The 24,822-nt window shown below is 41.7% G+C and overlaps 1 protein-coding gene across 1 annotated transcript in view; it reads left to right on the forward strand.

Moving 5' to 3' along the window:
* LOC140427023 (serine/threonine-protein phosphatase 2A catalytic subunit alpha isoform) overlaps positions 1-15,634 on the forward strand; it is a 29,378-nt gene extending 13,744 nt beyond the window's left edge. Inside the window, exons 2-7 of the mRNA XM_072512426.1 lie at positions 355-564; positions 10,022-10,195; positions 10,564-10,653; positions 10,739-10,900; positions 13,367-13,485; positions 14,401-15,634. Coding sequence (XP_072368527.1) covers positions 355-564; positions 10,022-10,195; positions 10,564-10,653; positions 10,739-10,900; positions 13,367-13,485; positions 14,401-14,473 — 828 coding nt within the window. The 3' untranslated portion in view covers positions 14,474-15,634. The remainder of the gene's footprint in view (positions 1-354; positions 565-10,021; positions 10,196-10,563; positions 10,654-10,738; positions 10,901-13,366; positions 13,486-14,400) is intronic.
* Positions 15,635-24,822: the final 9,188 nt, after the last annotated feature.

The raw sequence follows: 24,822 nt of genomic DNA on the forward strand, positions 1-24,822 counted from the left end.
GTGAATAAACAACTTTCGACAGAGCCGAAGCCGAACAATATTCATGAGTTGGCACACTTTCTGCTGCATCTCTGACTAAATTTAGCATTCTAAAAATGTTCATGTGGGTGAGCAACTCATTGAACCTACAGATATTTGGTCATGAGGTTTACAAAATCTTTATGAACCCCCAGAATCTGATACTCCAACCGTTGTAATATATTGGAGGAAAAATGGTGTATGTATTTCTGGCAGTCTGTATTTGTTTTTATAATTTTGGAAATGCTGAATATTGACTTTAAAATCAACTGCATTGCTATATTAGTTGTGCCAATGTCTTATGAGCTAATTTTTTCAATTTTGTTTTTTGTTTAGGCTAAAGAAATCTTGACAAAGGAATCAAATGTGCAGGACGTGCGATGTCCTGTTACAGTCTGTGGGGATGTCCATGGGCAGTTTCACGACCTTATGGAACTTTTTAGAATTGGAGGCAAATCACCAGACACAAATTATCTTTTTATGGGCGATTATGTGGACAGAGGTTATTATTCAGTCGAAACAGTTACACTCCTTGTAGCTCTTAAGGTATTGATGTTTTTTGTTTATGATGGTGATAAAGTTCTAAAATGTTCTAGTTGATTCTACGAAGTCTGTCTCTGTAAAACAGCAGATTTGCCACTGAAAACCTAGTACTTGTGAATGATACCTTGCAATATGATATCTTGGATAATGATCTTTGGTTTCCATCCATAATTATCTCATACGGTTATAGTATTTGTAGAACGCGGTGCTCTAATATCTTTGATTGAGTTTGTGAAGTAATTCCTGAATATTTATTGATAAAGGCGAGTTTACGTGTTCTCATTTCAGAAAGACCTGGAGGTTTAGTACCTTACATAGTATTTGAAACTCAAAACAGGTAATTTGGCTCAATGGTTTCAAGCAATATTTATCTTCTACACAAGCATTTATTGAAATGTTTTGTGACCATATTGGCACTATACTTCATTGTGAATAGAGTGACACTGGGACCTGTGATTCTTCACTTGGTGGCTCAATTAATGAATTTGACATTGCTCAAGGGCAGATTGTCTGCCTAACCCACCAGCAAGGAAGTTAAAGTTTTTTTTCCCCCAAAGCATCATCGTAGATTTCTATCTGAAGCAGTCTAAAAGTTATAGATAACTCTTTTATGCTGACACCAAAATGAAACTATTGCTTTCTAATCTCGGCTATCTTAAGAAAATATGGCAGTGTTTCTGCAAATGGTAGTTAAAACTACAAAGTAATTTACTAGGGCTGAGACAGTTTTCGGTCTCGGGTGTATGGGCTAAAGTATTTAATTCCTTTCAAGAGCTCTTTTTGAATTTTATGGATCTAAAGGTCTAAGTTAGAAATCAAACTGTTCTCAAAGCAGGAATTGGCAAATACACTCTGTACCATCATTAAAGGATATTAAAGAAGCAAGAAACTTTCCTGAGCAAGCAGCACAAGAATCCAACAATTAAGCAGTTTTCCTTGATTCACTCTTCACCTCCCCACCCCACCCCGTTATCCTCAACTGTTTGATATTAAAGCAGAAACGAGGCCTTAAAGGTTGAGCTTCACTGAACTCCCAATGTTTCCTACACCAACGCTTTTTTTAAAGTGGAAAGCACAGGTACATTGGTGCCCCCCCCCCCCCCCCCCAAAATACTTCTATACAAACAGACACTTTGGATAACAAATTTACTAAACCTATAAGTTGCATGCGATAATGTTCAGATGTTCGAGAGCCGCAGGACATGGACAAACTTTACAAGAGCTAATATTACTGCTGGTAGACATCTTGTGGGTCTCCATCTTGGCCGTAAGTCTTTTAAAATCCAGCTGATACGTTGTCAAGGCTGTAGAAGGAGCTCCATCAGGTGTTGACTTGTAAGGACTGCACATTGTTTTGACTTTACAAACTGCATTACGGAGCAATTCACAGCAGTATATTCTGTCGAAAAGTGAAATTAGTTGCACACTAATTGTCGAGTTAAGGATAATTTGTTTCTGGCACTTGCTTCCAGAACTTAATTGTGGATTGCAATTTATGCACCATCTTTAAAATCTCGTACTCCTGGAAGTCTATTAGTTCAATTTCTACAGCAGATGTTTCCGTAATCAGAGGTTTGAGAATCGGGCCACAGCTTCAAAAGGGTTCAGAAGAAAGGCGAAACAGGATCCCAATTTCTGCAAGTTATCAAACCTGCTGAGGGAATTATCAAGCAAACCTTGTAATTATCTTTGTATTCTTTGAATTTGTGATCATTTGCTTCAATATCCAGGAACGTGTTTACCCTTCTGAGATGGGAAAAGTGGTTGAAGTTTCTTGACAATATGTCTCTTTGCAAAAACCTTGCTTTATTCTGGAAGCTGAAAACTGTCTGGGTATGGGCAGAAATTTTGTCCTTTTCCTGGACTGCCAAGTTGAGATTTGTAGATGTTTTATAATATCTGTAAGAAACATCCTTTCATCGTCTTCCAGTTGTGGATAGGATCTTTTCTTCAAGAAAGGCAAAGATAGGCTCCAATAAGTCCAGAAATTTACTCAAGACATTTCTGGTTGACCACCATCTCACAATGGCAGCACGGTAGCACTGTGGTTAGCACAGTTGCTGCACAGCTCCAGGGTCCCAGGTTCGATTCCCGGCTTGGGTCACTGTCTGTGCGGAGTCTGCACGTTCTCCCCGTGTGTGCGTGGGTTTCCTCCGGGTGCTCCGGTTTCCTCCCACAGTCCAAAGATGTGCAGGTTAGGTGGATTGGCCGTGCTAAATTGCCCTTGGTGTCCATAAAGGTTAATTGGGGTTACTGGGTTAAGGGGATGGGGTGGAGGTGGTGTGTGCTTGAGTGGGGTGCTCTTCCCAAGGGCCGGTGCAGACTCGATGTGCCGAATGGCCTCCTTCTGTACTGTAAATTCTATGATTCTGTAAATTCTATGAATGCAGTAAAAATAAATGTCACCAGGCTTGTCTTCAAGATCCAGCTCTTCAGTATCACTTTTGAAGTGTTGGTGAGTCTTCCCATTTAAGAAGATTAAATTGACAATTTCAAGGACTGTTTTCATAACAGTTTTGTACTTGAACTATCTAGATGTTCAAAATGAATGATGCAATGAATAGGCAGAAACTCCAGAAATTTGGGATCACTTTTCAAGAGTGCAATTAGACCTACATTTTTATCACATTTCGTGTGCTCCATCCATTGCCATGCTGATTCATTTATCCTGTGGTACATCGGCATTTGTCAACACTGTCAAGTGTGTTGTTTACGTCAACACCATGAGTTTATTTTAGCTCCACTCAGTCCAGTATTTCTTCTTTCACAATTGCATTCGAGGAAACATAACAAACAAATATCACCATTTGTGGGTTGTTTTGCATGTCTGTTGATATATCATAGAACATACAGTGCAGAAGGAGACCATTTGGCCCATTGAGTCTGCACCGACCCACTTAAGCCCTCACTTCCACCCTATCCCGGAACCCAATAACCCCTCCTACCCTTTTTGGACACTGAGAGCAATTTAGCAGAGCCAATCCACCTAACCTGCACGTCTTTGGACTGTGGGAGGAAACCGGAGCACCTGGAGGAAACCCACGCAGACGCGGGGAGAACGTGCAGACTCTGCACAGACAGTGACCCAGCGGGGAATCGAACATGGGACGTTAGCGCTGTGAAGCCACAGTGCTAGCCACTTGTGCTACCGTGCTGCCCCCGTATCGGACTAAGCCAAATGTGTGAAATTCTTCATATCGTTTTGTATCTTGCTTGCAATGTCAGCACTGCTCTGGGAGTTGCTCCTTGCCATAGTATAGTGTGAAATTGGAATTTGTGCTATTTGTTGCTAAGTTTTTTTGTGTTTATTTGAATCTCCAACTACAACAACTTCAGCGATTTTCTCATCAAATTCTCCACCAGAGTATGGACATTGAGCGCGAGACATATTCCTTGACATAAAACTAGCTTCGGTCAGCATGGCTTTGTCAAGGGACGATCAAATCTAACAACTTTCATTGCGTCTTTCAAGGAGGTAATTAGGTGTGTAGATGAGGGCAGTGCAGTTGATATAGTACATGGACTTCAGTAAGCCTTTTGGCATGCCCCACATTGGGAGACTGATCAAGAAGGTAAGAGTCCATGGGATCCAGGACAGTTTGGCAAATTGGACCCAAACTTGGCTTAGTGGCAGGAAACCGCGGATGTTGGTTGATGGTTGTTTTTGTGACTGGAATCCTGCGTTCAATAGTGTACCACAAGGATTGGTGCTGGGTCCCCTGCTGTTTGTACATCATTAATGTTGCTACGGACCAAATGTTGGAAAATGGGATTAGAATTAGAATGCTTGGTGGCCAGCACAGACAATGGGCCAAAGGGCCTCTTTCTCTGCTGTAAGACTCTATGGTTGCTGTGTCAGCTTCATTGCTGAATGTTGAAATAATCTGTTGGCTATTTAGGGATGATTTGAACACTGAAATTGTTTTTCTGTTATTAGGGGATACTCAAACAAAAAGATTTTGTAGTGCGTTTCATATTGCCATTTCAGGTTCCTGCCTTTGTAGTGAATGAGTGATACATTGCAGATAAAACACATAGGTTTCTTGCTTTTAATGGTGAATGCAAATCTTCCTCCTGTTCTGACTTGATTTCTGTTTTCACCTTCATACTGTTTGACAATGTAATTTTCATTTGCAAAACCTAAAGCTATTTAAATGCAACTTATGTTTATGAACCATAAATGTTTGTATCCTGAGGTTTCTAATCTTCACCTTCGAAGATCTTGCTTGGAATTTTCTCCATTCCAACTTGGATGGTTTCAAAAATGGCCCAACTTGCTGGATTTCAATCTTGCTTTCTGAAATTCCTTTCCCTGGATTCCCAAGAACACTCGAGCATCATATTGCAAGAACAATTTTAGCTACTCAGCCATGCCAAGCAAAAATTACCACTCAAAGGGGGTGCCCCAATGACCCGAGCAGAGTCACCAACCTTTGGCTGCCTTCTTGGATCTTCAGCATTTCTCCTTAGCTGCCTTCGATTCCGGAGCTCGCTTCATTTAAAGTCTGCTTTTTTTAATGGAAACTCTCTCCTTAACTCAACTGAGACCTGTTCCTGCCTCTTGTCTCTTCCTGTATCTTGTTCCTACCTCTGGGACACCTCTTGAGATTGCTCCCTAACTATGGCTCTTCGCATCCTGTTATCTGTCCTGGGTTTTCACTCCCCTTTCCAGTATGCAAACGGGGCCTGAAGAATGAAAAGTTGCCACTGTGCACGTTAATGTCTCCTCTGTCCTCCACCCACGCACCCCCAAATTCACCCTCCCCATGTGTCTCATGCTGCTGCTCCAGCACCTCCAATTACTGGTTTCCTTTTTCCTGAACTTGCTGCTCCTCCAGTCGTAGATTCTGTCCCAGGTGGAACAGCAAGATCGGGAGAGAGGGAACCTCTGATTGGCGGAACCATAATTTAATATTGTACGTTGTTTGAACTTGTGGACGATAAGCGTCGGAGCAGAAGTAGGGCACTCGGCCAATCGAGTCTGCTTGACATTTCATTGCGATCATGGCTGGTCTGATATAATCCTCAACTCCCTTTCCCAACTGATCACCATAACCCTTGATTCCCATAATGATTAAAAACTGCCCATTGCAGCCTTGAACATACTTAATGACCCAGCCTCTACAGCTCTCTGCGATAAAGAATTGCATAGATTCACTACCCTCTGAGAGAAGAAATTCCTCCTCATCTCTGTCTTAAATAGGTGACCCCTTACTCTGAGATTATGCCCTCTGGTCTGAGCATCTACCCTGTCAAGTCCCTTGAGAATCCTATATGTCACAATAAGGTCACCTCTAATTATTCTAAACTCCAATGAGTACAGGCCCAATCTATTCCAACTTTTTTTTGTAAGGGGCAACAAAGAGTCCACATCGAGTTGGTAGAGAAAACAAAACTTACTTTGTTTTACACTTTAACTATTATGTACAGCCCCAGTCGTTCCCTACTGGGTATTCTCTAGTTGGTGCTTTACTGGCTGACTCTATTTATACATGGTCAAGTGAACAATGTTAAGAGTCCCCCGCCCCCTTATCGGGGGAGCTAATATACTGCAACCTCCACAGGGTAATGGATCATCCCTACCCCATAAAACCCATGCGGGTTGTAAGAATTATAAGAAAATCCCTCCATACACGAGGTCAACCTGGTGAACTTTCTCCAGACTGCCTCCAATGCTAGTATATCTTACCTTGGATACGGGGCCCAAATTGGTTCACAGTATTCCAGCTGTGGTCCAACTAGTGCAGTGTATAGTTTTCGCAGGACTTCCCTATTTTTATACTTCATTCGCTTTGAAATAAAGACCAACATTCCATTTGCCTTCCCAATTACTTATTGAACTTGCATGCTAGCCTTTTGTGATTTATGCACAAGGACCCCTAAACCCTCTGTGTTGCAGTTTTCGGCAGCCTTTCTCTATTTAAATAATATATATGGTTAGCACAGTTGCTTCACAGCTCCAGGGTCCCAGGTTCGATTCTTGGTTTGAGTCACTGTCTGTGCGGAGTCTGCAGGTTCTCTCCGTGTCTGCATGAGTTTCCTCCGGGTGCTCCGGTTTCCTCCCACAGTCCAAAGATGTGCAGGTTAGGTGGATTGGTTATAATAAATTGCCCTTGGTGTCCAAAAAGGTTAGGTGGTGGGGTTACCGGGTTAAAGGGATAGGGTGGATGTGTGGGCTTAAGTAGGGTGTTCTTCCAAAGGGTGGTGCAGACTCGATGGGCCGAATGGCCTCCTTCTGCACTGGAAATTCTATGATTCTATGAATATTCTGCTCCTTTATTCTTCTACCAAAGTGCACAACTTCAAATTTTCCTACATTATATTCCATCTGCCAAGACTTTGCCCACTCACCTAACCTGTCTGTATGAAAAATGAAAATCGCTTATTGTCACAAGTCGACTTCAAATGAAGTTACTGTGAAAAGCCCCTAGTCGCCACATTTCCAGCGCCTGTTCGGGGAGGGTGTTACGGGAATTGAACCGTGCTGCGATTTAGCCCTGTGCTAAACAGTCCCTAAATATCCCTCTGTAGCGTCTTTGTCAACTTCACCACTTGCCTTCCACCTACCTTTGTGTCATCCACAAACTTGGCAATAGTGCATTTACTTCCCTCATCAAATCATTAATATATGTTATAAATAATTGTGGTCCCAGCATGGATCCCTGTGCACTTGTGCTGTGCTATTATATCCTTTGTAAGCGTTTTCCCAATGACAGAAGTTAAGCTAACCACCTGTAGTTACTTATTTTTGGCTCCCTCTGTTTTTGAATAAAGGTGTTACAATGGCAACTTTCCAATCCTCTGGGACTTTAAGGATTCTTGGAATATTACTGACAGTGCATCCACTATTTCTGTAGCTATTTCCTTTAATTTTCTGGAATGCACCCCATGAGGTCATGGGGACTTTCGACCTTTTTAGACCCGTTCAGAGAAGAGACATACAAATTAGCAAAAGCAATAACCTGAGGAATGGGAACAGTTTAAAATTCAGCAAAGTCGGCCCAAGGGATTGATTAAGATGGGGAAAATACAATTTGAAAGTAAGCTAGCGGGGAACATAAAAACTGACAAAGTTTCAAGAGGTATGTAAGGAGAAAAACGTGGGCAGCACGGTAGCATAGTGGTTAGCACAATTGCTTCACAGCTCCAGGGTCCCAGGTTCGATTCCCAGCTGGGTCACTGTGCGGAGTCTGCACGTTCGCCCCGTGTGTGCGTGGGTTTCCTCCGTGTACTCTGGTTTCCTCCCACAGTCCAAGGATGTGCAGGTTCGGTGGATTGGCCATGCTAAATTGCACTTAGTGTTCAAAATTGCCCTTAGTGTTGGTTGAGTGGGGTTATGGGGATAGGGTGGTGTGGGCTTGGGTAGGGTGCTCTTTCCAAGAGCCGGTGCAGACTCGATGGGCCGAATGGCCTCCTTCTGCACTGTAATGCTATGAAAAAGATTGATTAAAAACTAATGTAGGCCCCTTCCAGTCAGAAATGGGGGAATTCATAACAGGAAACACAAATGGCTGAGGAACTAAATTCGCACTTTGCTTCTGTCTTCACAAAGGAAGACATGAATACTGTACCAGAAATTCTGATAAATGCAAGTTTTAGTGAGGAGCTGAAGGAAATTAGTATTAGTAAAGAAATGGTTTTGGTGAAATTAATTGGATTGAAGGCAGACAAATCTCCAGGGCCTGATAATCTTCATCCCAGAATACTTAAGGAAGTGGTCCTAGAAATAGTAGATCCATTGGTGGTCATTTTTCAAAATTCTTTGGACTCTGGAATGGTTCCTACAGATTGGAGGGTAGCTAATGTAACCTCGCTATTCAAAAAGGGAGGTAGAGAGAAAACTGGGAACTGTAGACCAGTGAGCCTAATGTCGTTAGTAGGGAAGTTGCTAGAGTCCATTATTAAGGATTTCATAGCATTGTCTTCACACCACTGCTTTCCAAATGCTAAGTCAGCATGGATTGACGAAAGGAAAATCATGCTTGACAAATCTACTAGAATTCTTTGAGATGTAACTAGTAGAGTTAACCAGGAAGAACTGATGGATGTGGTTTAAGAACTGATGGATGTGGTTTATTTAGATTTTCAGAAGGCTTTCGATAAGGTCTCACATAGTGGATTACGGGTAGTGTCTGGAGATGGATAGAAAGTTGGTTAGCAAACAGGAGGCAAAAAGTTGGAATAAACAGGTCTTTTTCTGATTGGCAGACAGTGACTAGTGGGGTACAGCAACGATCTGCTAGGGCCCCAACTGTTCACATTTGGACGATGGTATTAATGTATTATCTCCAAATTAGCAGATGATACAAAGTTGGGTGGGAGGGCGAGCTGTGAGGAGGATTCACAGATGCTTCAGTGCGATTTGGACAGGCTGAGTGGGCATATGCATGGCAGATGCAGTATACTGTGGATAAATGTGATGTTATCCACTTCAGTAGCAAAAATAGGACGGCATTATTATTTGAATGGGTGTAAATTGAGAGAGGTGGATATTCACCGAACCCTTGGTGTCCTCATGCATCAGTCGTTGAAAGTGAGTGCACAGCTACAGCAGGCTGTAAACAAGGCAAATGGGATGTTGACTTTTATAGTGAGGGGATTTGAGTATAGGAATAGGGATGTTTTGCTGCAATTGTAAAGGGCATTGGTGAGGCCATACCTGGAGTGTGGTGTGCAGTTTGGTGTCCTTAACTGAGGAAGGATGCTCTTGCTATGGAGGGAGTGCAGCAAAGGTTTACCAGGCTGTTCATGGGATGGTGGGACTGTCGGTTAGGATTATATTAATTGGCATTTAGAAGAGTGAGAGGGGATCTCATAGAAACTTACAAGACGATTAGACAGGGTAGATTTAGAAAGAATGTTTCCAATCGTGGTGAGTCCAGAAACTAGGGGTCATAGTTTGAGGATAAGGAGTAAACCTTTTAGGACTGAGTTGAGGAGAAATGTCTTCACCCAGAGAGTGGTGAATTTGGAATTCACTACCACAGAGAGTAGTTGAGGCCAAAAATTTGTGTAATTTCAAGAATGAATTAGGTCTAGCTCTTGGGGTTATAGGGATCAGGAATATGAGGGGAAGGCGGGATCAGGATAACAAAGTTAACCATGGTTAATCTATCCTTTTCCTAGGATCCTTCTTCCACTTTTGGTTTCTCGTGGGTTAATGTGACATTTCAAGGACGAATGTGCCCTCTACCCCTGTGTATTTTGAACTCTACTCTGGGTGGGATGTAGCAATTTAGGATGACTAAATGCTGATAGTATTGGCTTCCAGGAGAATTAATTTTGTTGAATCTTTGTAAATTTGAAATTAAATTTGCATTTTTACGATACGAAGATCATTTTATAACAAGTACACAGGAATTCAATGTTTCCCCTCATGCGGAATTATAGCACTCCTTTTTACTGTTAAGGATTACATGTTGTATGTGGCTTTACTAATGGAAAGGTGATTTTGTTTCAGGTGCGTTATCGTGAGCGTATCACAATACTTAGAGGGAATCACGAAAGCAGACAAATTACACAAGTATATGGCTTCTATGACGAATGTTTAAGAAAATACGGAAATGCCAATGTGTGGAAATATTTTACAGATCTCTTTGATTATCTTCCGCTCACTGCCTTGGTTGATGGTCAGGTGTGTAATAGTGATGTTTTATAAGAATCTTTGATCAAAACTGGGAGTTAAATAACTATACAAAGTGAAGAAAATAAGTATCAAATATCTTGTACCTAACATGATCCACGCAGCGTTGAATGTTTGTTTACAGTGAATGCCCATAGATTGCTTACAACAGTCCATGGATTCCACTCTTATCTGCCGTTCACACAATGCAAATTTTTTTTGCCATGGTTTTGAAAGTATGCAAAGTTATGGATATATATGTCCATATCTAGTAATTATCCCTGTTACAGTATTAAGTTCTAAAAGCTTTGGTAATTAATGTGCATTGACAAGCAGACACATGTCTTTAAAATAAATGCTGCTTCTGTTCTTTTCCTTAGATTTTCTGCCTCCATGGAGGCCTTTCTCCTTCTATAGATACACTGGATCATATTCGAGCACTTGATCGTCTTCAGGAGGTTCCACATGAGGTATGCTCTTTCAGAATTGTTTGCATTTACTCGCTGGTTTTTAATGAATATTTTGATTCTCATTTTTTTCCTCTTGTGTTTTCAGGGTCCAATGTGTGACTTGCTATGGTCAGATCCAGATGACCGTGGAGGTTGGGGTATTTCTCCTAGAGGTGCTGGTTACACCTTTGGTCAGGATATTTCTGAGACTTTTAATCATGCCAATGGCCTTACATTGGTTTCGCGAGCTCATCAACTGGTAATGGAGGTACATGGCAATTTTATTACTGTATATCGCTACCTAGTGTATACCCTCTTGCATTAGTTAAAGACCAAGAACATTACGCGGTAATAAGGAAGTGAAAAATGACCCTGAAACCACTAACATATGAAAACACCAGTCAGGATAAAAACATTTGATCCATCAAACCTTCCCCACTACTAATAGCTGGAACATCATGGCTGGACACCTTCTGAAGTTGCAATCTCCATCTTATTCAGCTCTATTTTGAACCCATACAGAGAGTCAGCATAGAATCCCTACAGTGCAGAAGGAGGCCATTCAGCCCATCGAGTCTGCACCGCCCTCCGAAAGAGCTCCCTACCTCGGCCCAATTATCTGCTCTATCCCCATAACATAAGGGGCAATTTAGAATGGCTAATCCACCTAGCCTGCACATCTTTGGATACACAAAGTTGACTACACAATACTACACAAGCTGATGATGCACTTCTGAGGTTATTCCCTAGGAAAAGAAGAACCATCTAACGTCCAGTCTATTGATACTTTTTTGTAGTCCACCCTAATTTGTGAAAAGGTAAGGCTTTGGCCCTTTAACAAATCTCTATTTTGCCGCCTCCAAGTCTGCATAATTCTAAAGTAATTAGAACCATTTCTTTACGCCAGTCTGCAAAATAAAGATTCTTTAAGCTCTCTTTTGAACCTTTTCAAAGGCTACTGTACTACCTGCCATGTAAGGACATCAAAACTCGGCTAGGTATTGCAGATACAGCCTACCAGTGACCTACAAGCGGTGGAATGATACCTGTTTGATTTTAACTCAATTGTTCTGTCAATGCAATCCTATATATTCCCTTAAATAAATGCAAGATACTGTGGATGCTGGAAATCTGAAATAACAGAAAATACTGGATAAACTTAGCAGGTCTGGCAGCATCTGTGGAGTGAGAAACACAGTTAACATTTCAAGTCCATATAACCTTTCTACAGAACAGGGTCACATGGCTACATATTCCCTATCTGCATTATGCTGCGTTACTTGTGATTCTTGTGACCAACGTAACATCAAAATTGTTATTCATCCTATAAGGGGTGATGGTCAGCTGACAACCCAGGCTGCGCTCATAAATTGCAATTAACTCCAGCGCCAAATAATTGCAGTGTTGATTTTGTGTCTGGATGTATTCACAATGTAAATTTACAATGGGCGGGGAGATGGGCGGCACAGTGGTTAGCACCGCTGCCTCACTGCGCCAGTGACCTGGATTCGATTCCAGCCTTGGGTGACTATGTCTTTGAGGAGTTTGCACGTTCGCCCCGTGTGTGGATGAGTTTCCCCTGGGTGCTCTGGTTTCCCCTCTCAGTCCAAAGATGTGCAGGTTAGTTGGATTGTCCATGATCAATGTACAGGGTTGGAGTCGGCTTAGCTAGAGTGCTCTTTCGGAGGGTGGGTGCAGACCTGAAGGGCCAAATGGCCTCCTGCGCTGTGGGGATTCTATGGATCCAAGACCACTTTCTTCTGATGGGAGAGGAATTTTATGCCATGTCATATTATACCTCCTTTGGTACTTGAGTGTGTTGCTTGCTTGTTAATGGAATGAATTGGGAAGAATTTATTTTGGAGAGGTGGGGAAAGCAAAGGGAAAGTGATAGAGAATTGGGATTGAAATGTGGCAATGTTGGCGACCTCTCCAGAGCAAGGAGTAACATTTCTTTCATGCTTCTATCAGTGACTGAACACCTTAACTTAGTGTCTCATGTTGATTTACCCATGCTGTACTGTACCTAATTGAGATGGCAGGTACTCGTCTGAAAAAAGCATGCAAAATATGAGGCTAGTCATGTTGGGCATAGCTTGGAATTTGGCAGTACCTATAATGTAGTGGAAAGGTCAGACTGTTGCCCTGACATGCAGGGTTCTACAGTTGCTATTAGTCAGGTCCCTGCCAGCAGGGGGGATTGGAGAGCAACAAGTTGGGGAATTTTCCAGGTCCTAGTGGTCCCTTCAGGTTTCGTTGGCAAGCTTGTGGCCAGGGGCTACATGTGATGGGTTGAAGCATGGGCAGCAGAAGAAGGAGTGGGGATGTGAGAGTATGTCAGTGTCGGTAATTGGGAACCAGAGTATGCATTCACTGCTATAAACCAATGGGGGACAGTCTTAGCATGAATCCTCCTGAGCTCAAGAAGCCCCCTGATGTTGAAGGTGCTGTGCCATTCATGATTTAGATGGCAAGGTAATTTGTGGTTTATGTGTTTGAGTGGAGCGAGCAACAGAAATGCCATGAATGCACTATTAAATTTTAGTGTTGAGCAATGATGGTCTCCTGTATGGAGCTTGTTATTTTAAGATGAGCTTTTTTCATTTGTGTACTTGGTACCAGTGCAATAAACAGCCACTGAACTAGAATCTTTATGCATTCTGTGCTTTTGTTGTGTTAGAATAGACTCATCAGTTTTGTTACTGAATATTAACAGTTGAATTTCTTTTAATAGGGATACAACTGGTGTCACGATCGCAATGTAGTAACCATCTTCAGTGCTCCAAACTACTGTTACCGTTGTGGCAATCAAGCTGCAATAATGGAACTTGACGATACCCTTAAATACTCTTTGTAAGTAGTTAAAAGATTAAATATTGTATATTGCGCTTTGTTGAAGCCATATTAAGGACTGGTAAAAATAAATTTTAGCATTTTGTAAAAAAATACTTCTATTGAACTGTAACATCATTGGAAGTTGGGTGAGAGAATTGATCTTTAGATGAAAGTTGAACAAATATACCATTTTGAAATTAGGGATGGCAGGTTTTCTAGCAGTGATCTTCCAGTTTTAATTTTGTTAAGTCAGCCTTATTCTTTTTTGATGATTTGGCAAGTTCCCTAAATCATGGCAATGAGTGCACGTTCATGATTTTTACAGTGAAATAGTTCAGTTTATCTTTTCCTGTAAGTTGTGCCTCCTTTCCCTTGTTCCTTATTGGGAAGGGGGGGTGGGGCATGGAGAAGTATTTTACCATTTTCCATCTGTAAATGTAAAGACTTCGAGCTTTGACTTGCTCCTTTACTGGCTGCACCTCTATAGGTGCTGCCCCCGCGAGCCTTGTCGATTTTGCAGCTTCATGACTGCCCAACTTCTCCCCACCAGCCCTGCAAGTCCCTTGTTCCCCTTTCCTCCCTGAGCCCCAATCTTCACTCTAAGTGGGATATTTCTCAATACTTGGATCAGTGGCACTTTTAACTTAGCCATCTGCATGATCAGAAGTTGTTGCTTGAGTTAGTTTTAAGCGCATTTACATGTATATTTAGCTCTTATTTTTAGGATAGCAGGAATAAGGCATGTTTGTTTGCTTGTTTTCCAACCTAATTTCAACTGTGATAATGGTGCATGACCAGATTTGTGTCCTATTTTATGGCCAATCACATGGGCATCATTGTCCTCGAGTAGAATTTCTGTGGCAATTGATTTTAAATTGTGCTTTCAAACTACATACTTGAGTGATAAAATGTTTGCTTCTCCTACTTCAATAGCCTGCAGTTTGATCCAGCGCCTCGCAGAGGTGAACCACATGTTACCCGCCGCACCCCAGATTACTTCCTGTAAAATCTTATGTACAGTATTGCCATGAATTAAAAGTTGGCCTGACAAAATTGGAAGAGCAACAGTAACTTCAAATTACAAGAAAGAGTCTCGAACATTCAGAAACCTGCTGTCTTCACGGACCAAAAGACGTGCCATAATAAATACAAGCCTCAGTCTGCAAATATCACATTGTTCTTTTTGAGCACCAGTTCATCAATGCATGCTGATGTGTGGAAGTTATGGGTTGAGAGCCATGGTTGGAGCCTAGACCTGTTTGTAGTTACTTTTGCTTTTTTCCAGAGATTGCAGAGATAAAGATGTAAACATTAAAACCTGCACCTCGTGATAATTTTTCATTTAGCTATAGTGTTATTAAGCATGACTTGTAGATAAAAAAAATAGCAGTAAACAATCAATGGAGCTTAAAAGAACATTTGAAAGGACAAAGGCCTCTTTATTTGTGAGAGTACTGAAATCTTGTTTCAGGGAATTCTGTTTAATTTAATTCTGTCTCTGTTTTTCCACCTACCTTGTCATAATGTCCATATCTGATTAGTTGTACGGAACAAATCATTCTTTTCTCTTTATAGAATCATGGCAGAGCTCCGCTACTTGCTGTTTTTCATAATAAACTTGTGACCTAAGAATTGAAATATTTCAGATTTTAATTGTATTTGGGATCGAAGACATAATGCCTTTATGTAAAATGCTACACTAACACATTTGCGTTTATAAAAGTGTATGTGTGTTGAAGGCTTCAGGTTAAAATAATAAAGACTGAAATTACTCCTACAGGGTATGTTTGTGCATTTGAGAGCAGGTAAACCAAGCCCATTTGCATCTCTTCAGTTTCCCAATGAAACATGATTGTAGCTTATGATGAAAGTGCATATCCAATGTAAAGTTATGTAAATTCGCTGTTCGTTGACTACTGTAATTGCCCTTGCATGTGTTGTAATTAGTTTTGAAGCACCAAAACCACAGTCAGTATTATAGTTTCTTATGGTTTTCAAAAACCAACCCTTCCATCAAATATTTTTCTGGTGGCAATTTATCAAAAGGATTGTTGTCTTCCAAAGACAGAATATTCAATTCTTATTTTAAATCAAGTTAAATCAAGCACTGTGCGATCTCAACAAAAGTACACAATCGGCCTCAAATAAAATATTTGCATCTGCCTGTTTCAGTAGTTATGCTGGGTTTTTCTTTTCCTGGGCATTCTTCATAGCTGTATACTGTATTTTAGTTGGGCAGAGTGAGACTTTGTGTTGGCAGGTAATTCATTTATTCATGAGACCAGGGAATTTTGGCTGAGGTGCCATATCTTGCAATGCTGTCTTTCTGGAGGTTTTATTAGTGGCTGGCCCAATATTTGGTTTTATTCTGTGTGTGTGTGTGTGTTGCATGACAATTATTCTTTGCACATACGCATTCTCTATTGTGGGTGTGTCTGTCTCCCGCATGAGCTTTGATGGATAAAAATGGAAGGGGAAGCTAGATAATGGGGGGGGGGGGGGAAGGTATAGAATAATATAGCAGTGGTTGGAGCCTTGTGTGGAGCATGGGTCAATTAGGAGGAATGGCCTCTTTTTGTATATTTTATGTAAATTGCTGTTTAACTGAGTTGCAAGATTAGAAGGGAATGTTACTTGGTACTGTTAAGAACAACAATTGGGACACTGAAGATGGTATCAGTGTCTGCAGGCTACTGAGGGCGAGATTGGCTCTCACAAAAATGAGTAGAAATGCTTACTTGTTTTCAGATGTCTGGGCCCATTAGCCATCAATTAATTTGCTGAGTAATAAAAAAATAAATTCCAGAGCAAAAAAGTAACCTTTACTGCTTGAGTGAATGGTACTAAAGCTACTAGTTGAATGTAAGCTGAAATCGGTCCTGTCTTTAATCAAGCTGCACAATTTATACATTCTTCAGTTCTTGATACTAAATTGTGTGTCTATGAACTTGTATTCTAGAAATGTAGCCAGCTCCAGTAGTTGTAACTAAAACTAGGAAGATTGGTTGACCAATTTGACGTGCTCGTGTCTTCAAAGATCAGATCTTTGATTAATTTACTGCACTGCTTGTCTATGATTTGTTTTACATAATAGCAACAGAAATTAGCCAAAATAGTTGGAGGGTCCTGGAGGCATGTAATTGTATTTAAGCGATTATGTGGACTAGCCTAATTTTCTCCACGGTAAGCTTGCAAATACTGTCTTACCCACAAAGTGGCACTGTAAATATGATAAAATTGACCAGTTGAGGGAGCAATATATGAACATACAAGGGTGTCACACCAAGATCTGTTTTGATCTTAATTTTGCCTGTATGGGATGGAGGAAACTCGTTAACCATTCTTATTTATTTATTTATTGGGAACAAGATGGTTTGCAATAGGTTATGATGTGCGAAAACCAGAACGTCACTTCCAGAACATGGTGGGGGCTGAATGCTGAAAAGAAACTGTTGTATCCTCTAATTATGACCTTTGTTAACATTAACTATCTTGCGCAACTCTGGACTTTGTTTATTTTACTGTCGCCGGTTGGACAGAAGCTGAAACCAACCTTGTCTTTGATTTGACCATTTGCATACATCTTTCATTTCTCGAAACTCCAAGGTATACCTACAAACCTGTATTCTGAAAGCATATCCAACTCTATTAGTGATACATTCCAGATAATGTAGTTGTGTATTAAAATAGATAATGAACTCCTCTAAAGGTATATTCTAAAGATCAAGTCACCTAATCAACCTACTGTGAGTTGTGCATTACGTCATTACCACAAATTTTCATAACTAAGGTTTACCAGAATTCCAAGTGTTCTGCTAGTTACTTTTCAACATGGTGGCCATCCTTTTTACAACATGTGATCAGTAATAATTTGCAGTTTTCATTTTTGTGGAACTATAGAACTGAAATTTCTTGAATACATTTTTAAAAAGTAGATAAAAGTTCTTGTGTGTGCATGTTGTAAGGGCAGGCTAGAACCACAGGTTGCGCATGCTGCTAAACTAACTTGAGAGATTAATTTTGCTATTAATGGAAATTGTTTTGTCCTTGCAGCTTTACCTGAGTCTGAATATGAGTCCAGTGAATTGAAGGATGGAGGAGTGTGACTTAATTGAGCAGGAAAAATCCTTGCTGAGGCAGCTACCTGAAAGATTGCTTAATTGTCTCACCACTTTCACTTCAGGAAATTCTACAGGTCCAAATCCAATGAGGATGGAAATTAGAAACTTCAAATCTTTGTTCAGTCCAGCACCTGAATCCATGATATCAAACCAACATTAGTATAATCTTTGAAGTATTTAAAAGAGATAATGCTGGAAAATCTCAGCAGGTCTGGCAGCATCTGTACGGAGAGAAAAGAGCTAACATTTTGAGTCCAGATGACCCTTTGTGAAAGCTAAAAGGCATAGAAAGTGGGATATATTTATACTGTAGGGCGAAGGAATGAAAGATGAATCCTAGCCACAGAGACCAAGGGAGAAGAGTGCTAATGGCTGTCCCCAGAGAGAATAAAAGGTGTGAATGGCCAAAAGCAGAGAAACTAAAATCAGGGTATGTTGTGACAGATGTAGTTGCAGGGGAGGAACATGGGTGGGAGGAATGGGGTTGGGTGGGAGGAATGGGGTGAGGTGGGGCTAATCACCTGAAGTTGTTGAATTCGATGTTGAGACCGGACGGCTGTAGCGTGCCTAACCGGAAGATGAGATGCTGTTTCTCCAATTTGTGTTGAACTTCACTGGAACGTTGCAGCAAGCCAAGGACAAACATGTGGGCATGGAAGCAGGGCCTTGTGTTAAAATGGCAAGCAATGGGAAAGTCAGTGTCCTGAATGTGCATCGACCGAAGGTGCTCAGCAAATAAGTCACTTGGGCAAGTGTGGACTAATTAAGGCAAGCCAGCAGAAATTTGCTAAGATCAAATGTGATAAATCCATCAATGGGGGATTAGGGTAATGCAGTTGATGTGTACATGAATTTCAACAAGCATTTGCTAAAAGTCTACATAATAGGCTTGTCAGCAAAGTTGAAGCCTCTTAAATAAGAGGAACCATGGCAACGTGGGTACAAAGTTGGCTGAGTGACAAGAAACTATTGAACAATTGGTATAAAGTGGGAATCCTTAAGAGTCAATACTAGGCCCACTATTTTTGTAAAATGCTATAACCTAGACTTGGATTATAATGGGCATAAGTTCAAAATTTGCAAAAACAATACTAAATATTGTTAACTGAGGTGATAATGATGGACTTTAAGAAAGCATAGGCTGTTCGAATGGGTGCACATGTGGCAGATCAAATGTTATTGTAGTGAGTGAACTGCTACGTTTTGGGAGGAAGAATGAGAGGATATAAAATAAAGGGTTTCTTTCTAAAAGGATGGCAAAAACAGAGACCTGCCAGGTTTGTGCTAAAAATCATTGAAAGGTGGCCTGAGAAAGTAGATGGGGAAAAACTTTCCATTGGGAGAAGGATAACCACAGGACACCAATTTGTAACTGGCAAAGGGACCATCAAGAAATTGCTACGGATTTGGTAGATGTAAGAAAATGTTAGCTTATCCACTTTTGATACAAAGAACAAAGAAATGTTCTACACTTCCTGGGTCCGTATCCTTCTATTCCCATCCTATTCATATATTTGTCAAGATGCCCCTTAAATGTCCCTGCTTCCACTACCTCCTCCGGTAGCGAGTTCCAGGCACCCACTACCCTCTGCGTAAAAAACTTGCCTCGTACATCTACTCTAAACCTTGCCCCTCTCACCTTAAACCTATGCCCCCTAGTAATTGACCCCTCGAATAGAAAAAAACATTTAAATGGAGAGAAACTATAATGCTCAAACATTTGATCTCATGAAACACAAAAAAGTAGTTTGCTGGTACAGGAAATAATTAGGAAGGTAAATGGAATATCCTTTATTGAAAGGGTGATGGAACATAAAATTAGGGAATTCTTGCTACAACTGTACAGTGTTAGCGAGATCACAAAACTAGAGTTTTGGTCTCCAAAAATGAATGTGGCGGAAGCAAATTCAATCAGGGTTTTTTAAGCGGGGCTGAATCAACAGCTGGAAGCAAATAAAAGGCAAGGCTGGTGATGGAATTTGTTAAATTGCTCTTGCCCAACAGACCAAAGAGAAGCCTCCTATGCTGTTACTCTTCTACCATTCTGATTTAAAAATCCTGAGTACGGCTATGTTTGCATATTACCCAGGTGTATATGCACCAGTTGTATCCCGGAAGAAATTTTAACAGCTCAACCAGGAAGGAAAATATTTGATCCACGAACATATCAAGAGCTCATAATATCCTTGGAGAAGCGAACTTCTGGTTGGGTAGCATTGTGTGCTCTGAATAAATGTAAAGATTTGCAGATCCACAGAATATACCAATTATGTTTGGCTCTAAGATGCATAGCTGACAGGAAAGATTATTTGAACACCAACAATAATGGAATAATATCAATTGGGTAAAAAGAAAGTTTAGCATATTACTGATCTCTAAATGTGCGATGGTCGTGCAGCTCATAATTATGTTAGTGCTTCGAGTAGACTGGTTGCAAACTATAACAATATAATCTTTATTAATGGCACAAGTAGGCTTACATTAACACTGCAATGAAGTTACTGTGAAAATCCCCTAGTCGCCACACTATGGCGCCTGTTCGGGTACACTGAGGGAGAATTCAGAATGTCAAATTCACCTAGCAAGCAGGTCTTTCAGGACTTGTGGGAGGAAACCAGAGCACCCGGAGAAAATCCACGCAGACACGAGGAGACTGCAGACTTGGCACAGACACTGACCCCAGCCAGGGAGGGAACTCCGGTCCCTAGCACTGTGAAGTAACAGTGCTAACCACTGTGTCACGATACTGCCAGGGCTAGTGATGTCTATCTGTCTTTGTCAGAGGAAATAAACTGGGCCATACAAAATCATGATGCTGGGTGTTAAATGGCAAACCAAATGGAATTATCTGGCTTAAGAAAGGAAATATTAAATCAGAGACTGGAGAACAAAAGAAGCTGGTACTACGAAAAGAACAAACAACAGGATTGAATGAACGGGTAAAAGTGTGCAGGAGCACACTTGTACAGGAGCAGAGTGAACAGCAGGTGGCTGATGTGTTTAAGCATTTTGTATGTGAAGGGTATGTTTCTTCATGTTTACAAAATGGAACAGGGAAAGATTTTAAGAGATAGAGGAGCAAGTCAATCCCTATTGGAAAAATACACTTGTTCAGAAGGGATATTAAAGGAAGAGGTTCTGGTTAGTTGGATTGGATTTGTTTATTGTCACGTGTACTGAGGTACAATGAAAAGTATTCTGTGTACAGTTCAGACAGATCATTCCATACATGAAAAGAAAATACATAGGACGAACAAAATATACAATGTAAATGCGTAGACGGGCATCGGGTGAAGCATACAGGAGTGTAGTACTGCTCAGTAGAGAAGATGTGTGAAGAGATCAGATCAGTCCAGGAGACGGTCATTTAGAAGTCCGCTAACAGCGGGGAAGAAGCTGTTTTTAATATGTTAGTGCGTGTTCTCATACTTGTATCTCCTGCCCGATGGAAGAAGTTGGGAGAGTGAATAAGCTGGGTGGGAAGTGTCTTTGATTATGCTGCCCGCTTTCCCAAGGCAGCAGGTGGTGTAGACAGAGTCAATGGATGGGAGGCAGGTTCGCGTGATGGGCGGTATTTATTTCTTACGGTCTTGGGCTGAGCAGTTGCCATACCAAGCTATGATGCAGCCGGATAGGATGCATTCTATGGTGCATCTGTAAAAGTTGGTAAGAGTCAATGTGGGCATGCCGAATTTCCTTAGTTTCCTGAGAAAGTTTCGGTGCTGTTGTGCCTTCTTGGTCGTAGTGTCGACGTGGCTGATCTAGGACAGATTGTTGGTGATGTGCACCCCTAGGAATTTCAAGCTGTCAACCATCTCCACCTCGGCACCATTGTTGCAGACAGGGGTGTGTGCAATACTTTCATGGAGAGACTAAAACAAATCCCTCTGGTGAAAGCAAATTTATGAGCAGCTTGAAGATGGAAGAAATAGTTGGAGGAGTGGTGGAAATATTGTTGATTGCAGGGATTGAATTAATTCTAGGGAACAATGTAGTTGGATCATAGATAATAGTGATGTCTTCTGTATTGAACAGCCTGTAGAAAGTGAAGCTCCAGAAAAATTGCAAATGGACCATCCTGGAGTGTTTCCCGATTGTGGGGTAATGAGTCCACATGTACATAAAATGAGATAAGAGAAGAAGGAATTAAGAGCACAGGATGAGAAAAGTGAGATAAGGCTATCTAATAAGCTGAATGAAGAGGAAAGAGATGAAGGAAAAGAAACAGAAGTGTTTAACTCAAAGAGATTGATAGAATTACAACAAGGCGATTCCAAATTAAAGCAAATTTATCAAACATCTTATGCGAAATTGGAGACTCAATGGGCGCGATTCTCCAAAATGGAGACAAAGCGTTCGCGCCGTCGTGAACGCCGTCGCGTTTCACAACGGTGCGAAACGGGCGTGAGGACAACCGATTCTGGCCCCAACAGGGGGCCAGCATGGCGCTGGAGCGGTTTACGCCGCTCCATCCTCCCTTCCCGGCGCTAAATGGGCGCCGCGCCAACCCGCGCACGCGCAGTTGGGCCGCGTCAACCTGTGCATGCGCGGAGGACTTTTTCAGTGCGCTGGCTGTTGCTAACTTTGGTTGGCTCTTAATTCGTTGCTCGTTGTGTCTTTACTTAATTTGCTCTGTTTCTATAACCTTTGCTCTAGAGTCGCCAGGTATCTTTATGATACCGCCACGAAGTTCAAGTTCAAGTACTGATCAATAACTCAATACACCAGTTAGTACGTTTCAAATCAAAGCACATTTATTATACGCTGTCAATCACTACTCATGTATAAAACTCTACTTACTAGACTATCTCTAACACTAAAAGGCCTATACTTAGCTTTGGAACTGGCCCACCAGGTCAGGGGAACAAATGGCCTTTCGTTCGATTCTGAGTCTGCAAGCTTCAAAGCTGGTATAGACTGGTAGCTAGGAGCATCTATCTCGTAGCGTGCGTTGACTGGAGACTTACTTGGTTGGTGCAGCTACTAGGCGGGTCACGGTCAAGGGTTGTTTCGAGCTGCTGAGAGACCCTGCCAAGAAGGACGAATTGAACTTGGGGACTCTATTTTATAGTCCCCAGGGGCTTCACGCCATTCGGGGCGGACCCCGTATCTGTGTTTCCAAGTGATTGGACTACGTTCCGATCACTTAGATCGATTTCTCCAATACTGGAGCTGTTCCCTGATCGCTGGGCAGTCCCTAAGTGTCTGTTGGCCTTCCTTTGTCTTGGCTCCTGCTGGCGCCGAGGAGTCTGGCTTGGTCTTATTCACCTTAAATGTTTCAATTGTTCCCGGGGATCGCTCATTAATATGCAGATGGCTGTTGGTTTCAGTGCTGTCTGGGTTTCTGCAAATTCTAATACACAGGAAACTTTGCACCTGCTAGTTTTTCCTGGCTTGACTGAATTTCCCTGCATTCTTTGCGGATCTCCATTTTAAGCTGGGAAGTGGCCAACCCAAGTGGCTACACGGCCCCTAAGCAACATGGCGTGGGGGTTCAGGGGCCGGCTGTGCAACAAAGTAGGCCCGGGAGGGGGGGAGAGGCTGGCCCGCCGATCGGTGGACCCCGATTGCGGGCCAGACCCCATCGGAGGCCCCCCTCAGGGAAGTAGCCCCCCCCCCTTACAGGCAGCCCCCCGACCCTTCGCGCAGAGTTCCTGCCGGCAGCGACCAAGGGTGAATGACGCCGGCGGGACTCTGCCGTTTCCACGTGGTCGTTCGGCCCATCTGGGCCGGAGAATCGGCCCGCGACTGGCACCGCAACGTGCCGGCGCAAATGGCGCCGATTCCCCGCACCTCGGAGAATCGCGCACCGGCGGCATGGCGCGGTTGCGCCGATTCTCCGGCATGGCGCGGGGCTCGGAGAATCGTGTCCAGTGTATTCCTGAATGTTGTTATGTAAAGGATCGCATAGTAATCCCAAGCATATTAATGCAGATGAAAAATGGGCAGAAGTACATCAAATTGTATTGCCTCCTGAGTATAGGAAATACATTCTACGCATAGCTCATGAAATTCCATTCGGAGGACATTTAGAAATAAAGAGAACACAAGCAAAGATACAGGAACAGTTATACTGGCCGGGACTACATAATGATGTAATAACATTCTGTCGAACATATCACACAAGTAATAGGGAAACCACAAGCAGCAATAAAGCAAACACCTTTGATCACTATTCCAGCTTTCGAGGAACCTTTTTCAAGAGTTCTAGTTGACTGTGTTGGACCATTTACGAAAATGCAAAATGGAAATCAATATTTGTTAATTATTGTGGATATAGCCACTGGATTTCCAGAAGCCATATTGTTAAGAAGCATTACAACCAAGAGCATGGCAGAGGAATTGACCAAATTCTTAACTGGGTATGTATGGCTTACTGAAAGATGTAATCGGATAAATGGGTCAAATTTCATGTCAGGATTATTTAAAGAAGTCAAAAATAGCCTGGAAATAAAACAGTATAAACCATCAGCATATGATCCAGAATCACAGGGAGCATTAGAGAGGTGGCATCAAACTTTGGAAACAATGATGAGAGTGTTTAGTCAAGATTGGGACAAACGGATTACATTTTTTTTTGCCATTAAGGTTTCTATCAGATTTAATCCTTTTGAATTGGTTTATTGACATGAAGTTAGAGGACCACTGAAATCAATCCAGGAAAAGTTATTAAGTAAGAAATCAGAGATTTGGACTGTGTATTGAATTTCAGAGAAAACTGAGCAGGGCTTGGAATTTGGCAAGGAAGCATTTAAAGTTAGCACAGCAGAGAATGAAAGCAGTGGTTGATCGGAGTGCACAAACTGGCAGTATTGTAGCAGGGGAGAGAGTGCTAGTGTTATTACCTGTGTCGGGTGAACTGCTAGATTTAGTGGACCATATCAGATTGGAAGAAAACGGAAGTAAATTATCTGTGCACACACCAGACCGAAGTAAATCTCACCAGAGTGTGTCATATTAACATGCTTATGTGGTATTGGGGTAGAGGAGGTGAGGATAAGTATGAGGTTTTGGTAGTAATGAAGCAGGGAGAAGAGGAAGGGTTAAATTCAGAGAGTGACTTTCCTCTAATCCATTTGGGTAATGTGGAAGTACTGAGAAATTTAAACAACTGGTTAAGTTATCTTCCAGATAAGAGCCAAAGCAAATTGGAAGTTACTGCAGTCTTACAAAATGTATTTGTGGGAATAAATTAGGTAGAACAGAGATAGCAATGCATGATGTAGATGTGGGG

Source organism: Scyliorhinus torazame, chromosome 7 (assembly GCF_047496885.1).
Source record: "Scyliorhinus torazame isolate Kashiwa2021f chromosome 7, sScyTor2.1, whole genome shotgun sequence".
Classification (NCBI taxonomy): Eukaryota; Metazoa; Chordata; class Chondrichthyes; order Carcharhiniformes; family Scyliorhinidae; genus Scyliorhinus; species Scyliorhinus torazame.